Source organism: Neofelis nebulosa, chromosome 2 (assembly GCF_028018385.1).
Source record: "Neofelis nebulosa isolate mNeoNeb1 chromosome 2, mNeoNeb1.pri, whole genome shotgun sequence".
Classification (NCBI taxonomy): Eukaryota; Metazoa; Chordata; class Mammalia; order Carnivora; family Felidae; genus Neofelis; species Neofelis nebulosa.
This window is the reverse complement of record NC_080783.1, coordinates 186,234,884-186,249,701: the sequence shown is the minus strand read 5'-3', so window position 1 is coordinate 186,249,701 and position 14,818 is coordinate 186,234,884. Positions and strand designations below refer to the sequence as shown.

Genomic DNA, 14,818 nt, shown 5'->3' with positions numbered 1-14,818 from the left:
TTTTTGCAGTTAAGACTGTATAGTTTATACAGCATCTCTTTCATTTTTTTATAGTCTCGAGAAATGATGCCGGTCTAACATAGTCTACTACAGAGCAACTACTAACTACTCAGCTACTGTCCATCTTTAGACGCTAATGGGGTCAAGAAATGACTCTGAGAGAAGCACAGCTACAAAGGAAATGGAATTAGAGCTGTACATGTCATACCGTGTATCTTAGCATATGTAAGTAAATGAGAAATGGCAATTTTAGAAAAGGCTGTTTGGCCTTATCCTCACTCACCTCTTTAGGAGAGCTTAAAACTGCACCACCAGCCAGTACTACTGGTTTGGTAACAGAGATTGGACTGGTAAAAGCAGACTCCCGGCTCGAGGAAAGGGATCCTGATTTGTGTTCCATTCTGTTAGCTTTCCATGCACTGGGCTACACAGGAAGAAAGAATAAATCAGTCAAAACAAGTATGGAGACAGAAGCTCAGCCTGGAAGATCAGAAAGCAAACAGTGAAATGTTATGTAAGAACACGAGTTCCAAGAGCTTACCCATCTTAACATGTTTGGGAGGCATGCAACCTCTTTCTGATGTTAGGCACTTGAAGGAGAAAAAAGCAGATGGGAACCAGAAGGGTCATGGGATATTAATAGGTATTTCTCAAAAAGAAAGCTCTGGTTCAATAACTCTGGGAGAAGCTGAAGTGAATAAAGTTCAACAGGTTTCTTCACTGTGCTATTTCTCAAAGCATTTAATTGTATATGAATTGGAGAGGCAGATATAATATACAGCATTTTCCAAACTTACTGGACCCCAAAATGTTTTGTTTCCCAGAAGGAACTCTTATGGCAGGAAGCTAGTTCTAGGAGGCCAGAGCAGGCAATGTAAATGGCTAGACAATGCTGGTTTGATCCTTTCTTTGCTTGGCCTTGTGGGGCTTAGGCCTATTTTGTCATGCTGGCCCTAGCTCCAATTTTGATGGCAGCATAGTGAAGCTCGAAGATTTTTTTTTTTGAGTCAACCACACTGTCTGAAGAGACAGGAAGACAAAGCACATCAATGGAGTGAGGCTGGGTAAGTGAAAAATGTCCATTTTTCCAGAATGAAACAGTCAGAACGGAGAGACGGTCAGGACAAAGGAAGGATCTGAGTGAAAAGAATTTCTTTCTTGGTATTCAACAGGATATTATAGGCTTTAGGAAAGGAATTAATGTAAATGAGTATCTACCAGATGCTTATCAAACTGTTCACATTCTTATTCTAATTAGGTATAATTATTATATTGACTTTTAAGAAAGTTATACAATTTGTCCAAGGTTACTCAAATAGTATGTAGTATTGTTTTTTTGCAATGCCTCCAAAAAGAACATGCAAGCAGATAAGAGAGACAATGACCCTACTGGAATGGAGATTAATTTTTTTTCTTGTGCTCATCAAAATCTAAAGATGGCTGCTTATATAAGGCTAAATATCAAAGATGATAGTTCCTCAGTGGCTTCCAGAGTTGTAGATGGTTACCAGATGCCTTGTCTTTCTTTTAACATTGTCACCTCAGGACACACAAACACTTGCATTTCTGCCACAGTAGTATGAAAAGTTTACCAATGTTACATGCAACAGGATACCTACATCTCTGCCCAACTTTATTCCAATTTAATCTTAATTTTCAGTAACTCAAACACTATGCTATATAGCTGGCTTCTCACTGGACAAAACCCATTATGCCCTGGGCCATAATTCTTTTAGTAGAGAAATTATATATGTAGACATGCATCAGAGTGAAGCACGTATCAACCATGGTTGGCTTTTTTTTTTTATTTTGAGAGAGAGAGAGAGAGAGAGAGACCGACCAAGCACACATACATGAGCAGGGGAGAGGCAGAGAGAGAATCCCAAGTAGGCTCCACACCATCAGTGCAGAGCCTGATGCTGGATTTGATCCCACAAACCATGAGATCATGACCTGAACCGAAATCAAGAGTCAGACGCTTAACCAACTGAGCCATCCAGGTACCCCTCAACACAGTTTTTTAAAAAATGTCCTCCCTTTCCTTTAAACTCCAATCAAAGCACTCCCAACTCTCTCCACCACAAATGATCCTGTCTTCTCCTACTGGACTCAGAAGTCAGAAGTCACTAGATCAAACTTTCCCCAATTCCCTCCTTTGCACCTCAAGTTTAACAGCTTCCTACTCCCTTTCTACCATTCTACACCTAGTTCATTCTCTTTCCATTCAGAATTTATCAGTTATTTCCTCCCTTCCTTCTAATAAGTTCTTCCATTTTATCTACAAACATGCTAAGCCACCTTACTGAAGCTAGGTGAAAAAAACCAAACACATTTATTTTCCTTTATACTACCATCCTTTTATTGACAAGCTTTCCTGCATTAAGTCAGTATCTGCTGTCTTACACTTGCTCATTATTACTTTTCAATTCTTTGCAACATTCACCTCCATCCCCATTTCAATAAAATAGTTCTTTTGGGGCACCTGGGTGGCACAGCCTGCTTCAGATCCTCTGTCCCCCTCTCCCTCCCCTGCTTGCACTCTCTCCCTAAACAATCAATTAACTAGCTCTTTCAATAAATAACCAAAAATCTTGTTGTCATATTATATTCCAAGGCCAACTCTTAATAAAAATATGTTTTTGGAGATTGCTCTTACCCATCTTTTCAGAACCTGTCCCCTCTTTCCTTTCTGGATTCCCTTGCGTCTTTTCAGTGGATCCAGGAGGCATTCTCCAGGGCTCTAGCCTCAGTGTTCTGCTGTAATATGCTTCTCAGTTAACCAGTTATTTGTAACTGTTTAATCCTTTAAATTGTTGAGACCATATGATAATATGTAAAACTGTATCTCTACACTTAACCTCTCTCCTGAGGTTTTTTTTTTTTTAAATGTTTATCTATGTTTGAGAGAGAGAGACAGAGACAGCGTGCGAGTGGGGGAGGAGCAGAGAGAGAGGGAGACACAGAATCCAAAAGCAGGCTCCAGCCTCTGAGCTGTCAGCACAGAGCCAGATTTGGGGCTTGAACTCACAAGCTGCGAGATCACAACCTGAGTTGAAGTCAGATGCTTAACCAAGTGAGCCACCCATGTGTGCTGTCTCTCTTGAGTTTTTATAAAGACCTCCATGATTGGACTGGCTTTAGTAGTCCTTCCCCCCATCAATTCCCAACTATCAGCCATACTTAAGCATTTGTCTTTTCCCAAACATGCCATGTTTTGCCTTCCTTCCTTTCCTTCCCTTTCTTTCCTCTCTTTTTGGATAACAATAGTTCCTCTGCCTCAAAAGCCCCATCTACTTGCTCCCTAACAAACTTCTGCTGTTTTATTTTTTTAAAGTAATCTCTAGGCCCAATGTGGGGCTCAAACTCATGATCCTGAGATCAAGAATCACATGCTTCATGGGCTGAGCCAGCCCTTCAGGTGTGTCCCAAACTTCTACTGTTTTTAAACTATTTACTGACTTAGGCCGTGTCAATATTATATTCCAAGTACTTTTAAAACTTTAATTTCATTCTTTTACCACAATTATGTGACAGATATAATTCGCTCCAATTTATTTTTAAGGAAACAAGTTTAGCAAAATTAAGTAACTTGCTGAAAATCATAGCCCTAAAGAGCGGCATGAAGTTTGACTCTAAAATCCAAATTCTCAACTTCCTCTTTTTTAATCCTTCAGGATGGTAGACATTTTGGAGCAGTGGAAACAGCTCTGGATTGAAGTTGGTCAAACCTGGTTTAAGAGCCCTGGCTCCATCACTTTATCAGCTATGTAATCTCATATTACAGAATTTTCTACATCCTAGGATTAGAGGAGTAAACGTTATAGAATATATGTAAAAGGCCTAATGAAGGTCTTGGAACATAGGAAGATATCAATAAATGGCAATTCTTTCCTTTTCTACTTCAAAACCCAGTTCAAATCTGACCTTATCTATAAAGACTCTGAGAAGAACATTTATTATTATTATTATTGTTTATTTATTTTTTTATGTTTATTTCTCTTTCAGAGTGAGAGAGAGGGAGACATACAATCTGAAGCAGGCTCCAGGCTCTGAGCTGTCAACACAGAGCCCAACATGGGGCTCAAACTCACAAACAACAAAATCATGACCTGAGCCAAAGTTGGACATTTAACTGATTGAGCCACCCAGGTGCCCCGAGAACATTTATTTTTTATATCTGTCTCTCCACTAGACAGCAAATTCTTTAAGATTATTTTGGGGTTTGTTGTTGTTGTTTTATTTTAGAGAGAGAGTACAGGAGCAGAGAAGAGAGGCAGAGGGAGAAAGAGAGAATCCCAACCAGGCTACATGTTCAGCATGGAGCCCGACAGGGAGCTTGATTCCACAACCCTGGGATCATGACCTGAACCAAAATCAAGAGTCTGATGCTCAACCGACTGAGCCATCCAGGCACCCCTAAGATTACTTTGTGCCTCTAGTGACACAGGTTTTAATACACAGATACTCAACGTCTAGAGAAAATGAATGAATGGATAAATCCACGTTTTCCAGTCATCTCACCTCTTCCTCCCTCTAATACCTTGCTTTTCACATATCTACAACCATTCTCATTAACTGCTCCTGAAATCTGACCTTCCTCTCTTTTATACCTCTAGTGAAACGGCTCCAGAGCTACACCAGTTTCCCAGAGAAGAACATGTGGTGTCATGTTTTCGGCCTCTAATTTGCTTCACACTGTGTGACTTCACCACCTCCCTTTTCTGTCCACTTTCATCATCCCTGTTCAGGCTTCATTACCTTTTACAAGGACAGTAACAGCTCTTACTTTAGTTTTCCTATTTTCATTCTATCCTCCACTTAGGATAGTCCTACACAACAGGGCTAAACTAATCTTAAACCCTGTGTCCTGACTTTTGTTCTTGCCACTTCTTCACCCTCAAAACCGTTCCTAGATGTTTGAGGACATGACATTGTCTTAACTCATTTCTATACTCTCTAGAGTCTAACAGAATACTTGCACTCATTTCAAATTAAATAATACTCATAAAAATTCTTTATAAATTCTTTTTTTTTAATTTTTTTTTTTTCAACATTTTTTATTTATTTTTGGGACAGAGAGAGACAGAGCATGAATGGGGGAGGGGCAGAGAGAGAGGGAGACACAGAATCAGAAACAGGCTCCAGGCTCCGAGCCATCAGCCCAGAGCCTGACGCGGGGCTCGAACTCACGGACCGCGAGATCGTGACCTGGCTGAAGTCGGACGCTTAACCGACTGCGCCACCCAGGCGCCCCAAATTCTTTATAAATTCTTAAGGAATGGAGCAAACATAAAGTGTGATGGCATATTGATAATAATAGCTATAATTTATTAGCACTTACTATATGTCAGCTTTAAGTACTTCATAAAACCTTCTCATCTATTCCTCACAAAAACCTTAAAAGATGGGTACTATTACCCCATTTTATAGATGATCAAACTGAGACTTAGTAAAAAACCTGACCACGGTCATATCATAAAGAATGTGCAAAGTGAACTCTATCTACTCCAAGGCCCTGCTGTTAATATTCATGCCACATTATTTCTTTGATAGTACTTGTTCCCTTGACTTAAATTCACATTCTTTCCCTTCTACATCAGAGAAACAAGTATCTTATACCCTTTCAAAGATAATTCAACTTGTCAATCAGTTTTATTCCCACTCATTTCTTCCTGAGCCATGATTCTTTAATGACTTCTTTGAAGTATATTCCAAGTTGCTCCCAAGGGCTTCTTCCTACAGATTTCTTCATCCTTTCACTTAACTTTACCACCACATATATTCTATTTCCTTTTACTGTCAAGTCTCAAAAGTTGCCACTGCCTCTACTTCCACCCACGTAATTCCAGGATCCCCTGACATCTTGTTTTGTCCCTACACCACTCTCATAAAACCTAAAGTCAAAGGTCATCTAAACCTTTCCAATTGCTAAGGTCAAAACCCATTTTTCATTTATTTTCCTCAAATGGTCAGCAGCAACTGACAAGCGTTGACAACCCCAGTTGCTATCTAAACTCACCTACCCAGATTTTTGTGATAGCACAGTATTTTTTTTTTTTTAATTTTTTTTTTTCAACGTTTATTTATTTTTGGGACAGAGAGAGACAGAGCATGAACGGGGGAGGGACAGAGAGAGAGGGAGACACAGAATCGGAAACAGGCTCCAGGCTCTGAGCCATCAGCCCAGAGCCTGACGCGGGGCCCGAACTCACGGACCGTGAGATCGTGACCTGGCTGAAGTCGGACGCTTAACCGACTGCGCCACCCAGGCGCCCCAGCACAGTATTTTTTTGATGTCTGAATTATAATTTCTTAGTCTTATGGACTATATTGTTATTTTCCTAATATTTATAAGATATTAAATATTTCCTCCAAGTTTTATTTTCCTGTTCTTTATTCTTCCATCCTTTTCCCTTAGAGATCTTATCTACCCTGAAAGCCTCATTCATTACCACCAGGATAAGGACCCCCAGTCTGGATATTTCCCCAGTGCTCCCAGGAGTAATTAAAATGATCATCCACTATCCCTCAAATATGCCTAGTGTTTTCTGGTTTCAGAACTTGCATTTACCTCTTCTTACCATGTACAGTACTCCCCAGACTCTTTTCTGCCTATCCAAATGTGAATCATTCTCCAAAGATCAGTTCAAAAGACAGTTTTCAATAACATTTTCCTCAATGGTCATAATCTGAACTGATGCTGCTCCTCTAAACTGAACACTAAATAGTGTTTATTTAAAAAAAAATTTTTTTTAATGTTTATTTATTCTTGAGACAGAGACAGAAAGTGAACAGGGGAGGGGCAGAGAGAGAGGGAGACACAGAATCCAAAACAGGCTCCAGGCACGGAGCTGTCAGCACAGAGCCCAATGTAGGACTCGAACCCACGAACTGTGAGATCCTGACCTGAGCCGGAGTCGGATGCCCAACCAACTGAGCCACCCAGGTGCCCCCTAAATAGTGTTTAAGTAATTTAGTTATTCCAAGTCTGTTTAGAATTTGTTATTAGCATGTTATTATTTCATTTCACATATATCACATGACCTTTCATATTGTTATATCTTGTTAATCAGATTTTCAGCTCATGGAGTATCATGACCCATGTTGTACTTCTCTGTACTGTTCATAACCACCAAACACAGTGCTTACACACAGAGGAAATGAATAAATGCTCACTGGTTTTCCTCTCAATAACAAAGTAAATTCTAGTTATTGCTGTACTGTGCTAACAGCTCAGAGCCTGGAGCCGGCTTCAAATTCTGTGTCTGCCTCTCTCTCTCTCTCTCTCTCAAAAATAAACATTAAAAAAAATTTGGGGGGGGGGGGCACCTGGGTGGCTCAGCCAGTAAGCGTCCGACCTTGGCTCAGGTCATGATCTCACAGTTCGTGGGTTTGAGCCCCACATCGGGCTCTGTGCCGTCAGCTCAGAGCCTGGAGCCTGCTTTGGATTCTGCATCTTATTCTCTCTGTGCCCCTCCACGACTCATGCTCTGTCTCTCAAAAATAAGCAAACGTTAAAAAAAATTTTAAAAAAAACACTAAAAAAATTTTAAATTATAATAAAGAGATCCAATAAAGTGTTATAAATTTATGATAAGAGACAAGAGCACTACTCAATTAGAGATAAAAGGATGAATTAGATCTTTAGATGTATGTGATAGAAAAGGATTCACAGAGCAGGTAACATGAACTTGAAGGATAACTAATTTCCCAGGTAAAAGAAAGAAGCGATAGTAAAATATAAAAGATGGATTAGAGTTAGGCTATAAAGAATTATACATGCCACTGCCAAGGAGTCTAGCCACTGTTATTATAAGATCAGTGTTGGCAAGCAACAACCCGTGGGTCAGAGGCCTGTTTTTGTATGGCCCATGAGCTAATAATATTTTACATTTTTCAAGCACTGTAAAACAAACAAATAACACAAGGGGAAGGGAGAAAAGGTAACAGAGACCATATGTCATAAGTGACCAGCAAAGCCTAAAATATTTACTATTTGGCTCTTCACAGAAAAGTTTACCAAACCCTTCTGTAGATGGTTTGGGACCGCTAAAGTGATTGAGGAAAGGATGTGTTATATTCAAATTGTTTTATGATAATCATTCTGGCAGTTCTGTACAAGATGACTGTACAGGGAGATGAAGAAATAGAAGAGGACACTACAACAGTAAATGGGAGATGAAAAGGGCACAGGACATCACAGAGGGAGTAACTGACACGGACTTTATAACTGCTTGGTAGAGGGGAATGAGTAATGAGGAGGAAAGCAGCAGCCAATCTAGACAATCACCCGAGTGATCAAACGGATGTTGATGCTATTAATGGAAACAGCAAATTAAGAGAAACAGGTTTATGAGATGAAGCTCATGAGAATGAGAAGCCTACTAAGAAAGCAGCTGGCAGCAGTAGAGAGTTTGGAGACAGAGTAAACTATATCTATAGATATCTATATATATCTATATAGATATCTATACAGTTATATCTATTTTTTTTTTTTCTGTTGAATCATTCACCAGATACTCATTCAGTACTATATATATTAGGTACTGAATGAGTATCTGGCGAATGATTCAACAGAAAAAAATAAAAATACTAATTTTTTTCCTAATTTATTACCAAACTTCTGCTGTATAAGGTTCTTATACGGATTCCAAATCATACCTTGGAAGGTGGTGGTGCAGGCTTAGGAACCAGGTTCTTATAGACACTTGGAACCATGGTTGACGATTTGTTCCCATTTGCATGGTGAGATCCTGGTGAGGTGAATGCAGCAGAGAAGGCAGCAGAAGGATCTTCTTTGGAAACTTTTTTGATGACTAGCATTTTGGAAGGTTGCTTGGCACTAGGTGGGTTTTCTGTGAAATACAATAGTGAAGAGACAAAAGAATGTCAAGCAATGGTTAACATGAAGCACAGTTTATATGAAGTCCTCACTTTCAACAGAGAGCTGGCAGGTCAGACTGAGGGACAAACATTTCCTGGTGTGCACTTAACAGATATTCTCAAAAGTGACAATACTTGAGAACTACAGGAAAAAAGGCAACATATGAAGCTAAATTCATAAATCAACCAGGAAGCCCAAAGATGTTAGTAGTCCTTCAGGGGCTTAATATGTCTAGTGTATGGTGTGATCACTCAGGCCATCAAGAACATATCCAAGGGTGGCAGTTCCTGTCAGCAGGGGAATGGAGAGAGATGTGGAAATTGGGAAAAGGAGGCTACCATGGGACCTTCTGATCAAAGTGGAGCAAAGCTTTACACTATTAACAAAGGGGAAATGGTACAACAAGCACCCTTAATTCCGTAACTCAAAATCCAAAACCAGTATTCAGGTATGCTAAAGCCTTCCCAATAAGATGCCTAACTACTGACTGAATAGGTCTAATGTAGGAACTAGGGGAGTCTCATTTGTAAATGCCAACAATTTCAAAACTACAGATCACATTTGGTATAAAATACATTGATTTGTATGTTAATTTTTTATAAAGCTAGTTACTCCCAGCATGTACACATAAACAGGTGTATGTATATGTTTTCACCTTGCCTTCTACAATAAGCAACATTTAACTGCCAAACCTGCCCCCTAACCACCCCCACCAAATAAAAAAAAAAAACAACTGTAACCTGGCTGAACAAAATACTCTATAGGATGTGGAAGTATGCAGCCTTTCAAAGAACATTTTAGAAGAGTATCCAATAATATGAAAGAATGCTTAGTACATATTGTTATATATGCCTGCCAAATATTTAGGAGACAATTATAACAACATAAAATTCAATTGAATTGTTACAAATGAATTAGCAATGTTAATTAAACATTACTACTTATAAGCTTTAGGTTATTCTCCCTTTGCTTAAAATCTTTCAAATTCAGGGCTCTACAAGCTCTCAATTATCTGTATTGGGACTCCACTACCATTACAGTTCAATGGTATTTTCGGCGGGCAGAGTAAGAGATAATAGGTGTTAGTTACCATGTGCAAATGGATGAGATGAGAAAAAAAGAGATAAAGAAACAAACGAACAAAAAAGAGATAAAGAATTTTTGCTCTTCTCCATGCGAAGAAAAATTTAAAGTTGTGTGCCTTTAAAATGGCAAAATCTACCTACCCCACACTCCAGAAGGGGTCCCAATAGGTCTGCATGGCTGATTCTGTTTGCCAGCTTCTGGATTCAAAGAAGGCTAGGAAAAAAGGGATATTAATGGTTGATAAAGAAAGCTAATTATTTTGGCACTTTTTACAAAGTAGCCATCACCATGGAACCTATCAAATAATTATATATGAGCAGCACTTATTTAACGCTGTAATCAGAATCAAGTAAGCAGAAGATATTGAAATGCTAAATCAACAGATCTTGTATTAATCTTAGGCTCTCTTGGGTTTCATTTCCCTTAATGTAAGAGGATTAAATTTGTTTTTTTAAAATGAACAGATTAAATGTAAGTCTTCATCTGCCAATAGGAATATATACGCCAAATAAGGAGGCACAGAAAACTGAATGAACAAGAATGTAGATCACTTTTCTCAGATTTAAGGATAATCTGGACAGTGAAATGTGTAGTATTCGTGATTTTTCTAAGACTGCTTTAGGGCAGAGCCAGACAATGTGCCAGGGACAGTGCTAGAAATACAAAGACAATTAAGAAGAGCCCCTGTGCTCACTACAAAGATATACTTGTAGACAAGCATAATAAAAGGTTACAGGGTTTATGATAAAAATTCCTATTAGGGAAGAGGAACGGTCAATTCCGCTTGAAAAAAGAAGTGCTATCAGAAAAGGTTTCATTAGAGGTTAAAGGACTAAGAAGGAATCTTTAAAGATGAAGTCCAAAGTTGGAAAATGGGTGATTCCAGGAACAGAATGCTCAATGAACATCTGGACAGGAAAGCGTGAAAAAGAATAGAATATTCAGAAATCTGCAAATAGTTTAGAATGGTTAGTACTAGGGAAGGAGGGGATCCTTCTGTAGTGAAAGAGATGTCTTGCAAAGTAGGCAAGAGCCAGACTGCAGTTTAGTTTTTAGGGAGACTAAATTTTATCCTGTAGGTATTGAAGATCCATCTCTCGGGCAGAGTTAACATAATCCATAATCATTAAGTTTTTAACAGTCTGGTAAGCAGCTTGAAGGATGTATTTGAGAAGTTTAAACATCAACTAGGAGACCAATTCCACAGATCCATAGATAAAGAGAGAAATGAAGGTAACAGGAATAGAGGAAGAGATGAGGGGAAGGATGGGAAAGTGTTAAGAGCAATAAACTGGACTTAACAAGGTTGAGTATGACACTGGTGTTCAAGCCCAAACTTTACAATATGGTAATAGAGTAGGAAAATGGCTTTTCAGCACAATTACCCACAGAACATTAAACAAACAACAGAAAGATGCCCAGATCCACTACAAAGCTTCTGAATCAGAATCTCCAGGGATGGAGCCCCAGCAGGTATATATTTTCAACCCATCAAGGTTGAGAACCACAACAATAGGATAAGCGCAGATACATACTGAATAACTAACTCAATATATAAATGGACAAATTAGTGACAAAATATGAAGGACAGGTAAATACACTCCTCTGGATAGAAAAATACAGGTAAAGGGAGTCCCCATAGATAAAAGCTGTATTTTCCTGTTTTAACAGGCTTGTGTTGTTTTTTTAATGTTTATTTCTGAGAGAGACTGAGAGACAGCATGAACGGGGAAGGTGCAGAGAGAAAGGGGGACAGAGGATCTGAAGCAGGTTCTGCCCTGAAAGCAGAGAGCCTGATATGGGGCTCAAACCCACAAACCGTGAGATAATGACTTGAGCCGAAGTTGGATGCCCAACCAACTGAGCCACCCTGGTGCCCCTAAGCTTTTATTCTTAGTCACATTTCATTTAGGGTTTTCAGAGCTACTTTATGTGTGGTACCTTCTATTTCTCTCCATTGGTTTTTTAAAAATAGTAAAATACAACACAGATACAAAAAATTACAAAAAACAAATGGGCAAAAGCTCCGGTAATCACCAGGCAGTTCAAGCAACAGAATATCAACATCCAAACCAGAAAATGTTTTATAAGCCTCATTTAAAAAAAACAAACCAGGGGTGTCTGGGTGGCTCAGGTGGTTAAGTGTCTGACTCTTGATTTTGGCTCAGGTCATTTATCTGAGTTACAGTGACAGATTAACTGACAGTACAGAGCCTGTTTGGGATTCTGTCTCCCTTTCTCTCTGCCCCCCACTGCTCTCTCTCTCAAAACTAAATAAATAAAACCTAAAACAAACAAAAAACCACAACATAAACCCAAAAAACAAACCTCCCTCTCCTCTAAAAATAACTATTATCCTGACTTATGGTGAACACCTCTTTGCTTTTCTTTTACCACCCTAGTGTATATCCCTCAAAATGATTATTTGGTCTCCAAAAAAATATCTCTTAACTCTCTTAACTTACAGGTTACTCTAAAATCTTATACCTCTGTATTTCCTATAAATTGGTGGTTGGTTCTAGAGGCTACAGAACTGCCCCCCTCCCCTATACACATCTTTATTTTGGAAAGGCAACTTCTTGCTAGCTTTGTGCACTAGGAGACACATATGTCTGATTATGCTTCTTTTTGTGAGGCTGGCAGATATGGATGCTCATAGCCTAAAACTATTAACTTACTACAAGCTGCAAAACAATGATCTTCCAGTTTTATCATTCCTTCTTTATTAGCTAGTATACTTGCATAAAATGGAATTTCCTCTCATCTATTTGGTGACTCAATGGTAAAATTCACAGGGAAAGATAGACTGCATGCTTATTTCTAAGGTGAGGTATCACTGAGAACTCACAAATTTAATCAGTTAATATCCTTAGCTGATGCATGAAACATCTATATTTGGCCAGTGGGAACATCTTCAATTTGGCTACTGAATACTTTTGATACAGCTCTAGTAATCTTTAATCACTTCTCTGCTTTGTAGTATGACAAAATGTTCCAAGCTTATCTTACAAATATCCTGTCCAGAAATGCTATTTCAAGACTACTATCTGGGTACTAGGGATGCTAATTGCTATGAGGTTGGTCACTGCTTTTAGGTCTTTTCCATGAGCAGAGTCTGGAAATATATACCCGTTTTCAAAGAATATATCATAACATGACCTCTCACTGATATATATTTTTTAAAGATTTATTTTAAGAGAGAGATTGCATACGAGGAGGGAAGAGGGGCAGAGGGAGAATCAATCTTAAGCTCAACATGGGGCTCGATCCCACGACCTTGGCCTGAGCCAAAAACAAGAGGTGGATGCTCAACCAACCAAGCCACCCATGTGCCCTGATAATTCTAATTCATATTGAGAAACTTGAGTTTTTACCAAACATCTTATATCTATACTTCATTTCCTCTACATCAAGAATCCTGACTTTCAAGGACACAAGGTATAGAATATCATATCATATTCAACCACTTTATCTCGTATTACATACAACATACAACAGTTACATACAGATTACATACAACAGTAATCAGAGTAACAATCAACATGACACCACCAACATGACTAATAAAATGTTATTCTGTACAGGCTCTCCCCATTCTCCCACTAAAAAGTTATACCTGTTTGGGGCATCTGGCTGGCTCAGTCAGTGGAGTATGCAACTCTTTTTTTTAATGTTTATTATTTATAAGCAAGGGAGGGGCAGAGCGAGAGGGAGACACAGAATCCAAAGCAGGCTCCAGGCTCTGTCAGCACAGAGCCCAACGTGGGGCTTGAACTCACAGACCGTGAGATCATAACCTGAGCTGAAGTTGGACGCTTAACTGACTGAGCCACCCAGGCGCTCTATGGGCATGCAACTCTTGATCTTGGGATTGTGAGTTCAAGCCCCAAGTTGGGTATAGAGATTACTCAGAAATAAAATCTCTAATAAAAAAAGTAAGGTGGGGCGCCTGGGTGGCTCAGTTGGTTAAGCGTCCGACTTCGGCTCAGGTCATGATCTTACGACTCGTGAGTTCGAGCCCCACGTTGGGTTCTGTGCTGACAGCTCAGAGCCTGGAGCCTGTTTCAGATTCTGTGTCTCCCTCTCTCTGACCCTCCCCCGTTCATGCTCTCTCTCTGTCTCAAAAGTAAATAAACGTTAAAAAACAAAAATTAAAAAAAAAACAACTAAGGTATGCTTTTTCTAGACTGTTAAAGAGCCCATAGCTATTACATGCTAAACTCTCTTAACTCTCATTTAGTTCTATAATCAGCCATATATTTAGTATTTACCATCTTTCTGTTTATCTTTCAGGTTAGTTTCATTGTCTGAAGCTTGTCTAGTATTTTCCTCAGGAAAACTCTTGGAAACAATATTCCAAGTTCCTACACACTAGTATTTGTGACTTTTAGAAATGAAGATTAGTTTGATAGAGTATAAAATCTTTGGCTCACATTTTGAGTACTGTAATTGTTATTCCATTGACTTGTCATAAAACTGCATCAAAGTCTGATTTTCTTTGTAAGTCACTTGGACTTTATGCTCAAAGGGTATTTTTCTTTTTCACTTGAACCTAGCATTTTATAAGCCTATTTGGTGTTGGCTGTTCTGGCTGCCCTTTCAATTCATAGCTTCAAATCTTACTGTATTTCAGGGAATTATTCTTGAATTGTAATTTTTAGCTGTTGACCTGTCCTTTTGGGATTTTCTGGGTGTGTGTGTATGATCCTATTATACATATATTGGATCATTTTTGGCCAAATGTGTATCATCTCTCAATTCAAAAAAAATTTTTAATGTTAGAGAGAGAGAGAGGGCACGCGCGCGCATGAGGGGGGGAGGGGCAGAGAGAGAAGGAGACACAAAACC

General features: G+C 39.0%; 1 protein-coding gene across 4 annotated transcripts in view; it reads right to left on the bottom strand.

Annotated features, from left to right (window-relative positions):
- Positions 1–14,818, bottom strand: part of GPBP1L1 (GC-rich promoter binding protein 1 like 1) — a 70,542-nt gene that overhangs the window by 4,639 nt on the left and 51,085 nt on the right. For all 4 annotated transcript variants that reach the window (XM_058717586.1, XM_058717584.1, XM_058717585.1 and 1 more), the window contains 3 exons: positions 10,111–10,183; positions 8,662–8,855; positions 284–424 (listed from right to left, as the gene is read on the bottom strand). In XM_058717586.1, the coding sequence (XP_058573569.1) occupies positions 284–424; positions 8,662–8,855; positions 10,111–10,183 (408 nt within the window). The remainder of the gene's footprint in view (positions 1–283; positions 425–8,661; positions 8,856–10,110; positions 10,184–14,818) is intronic.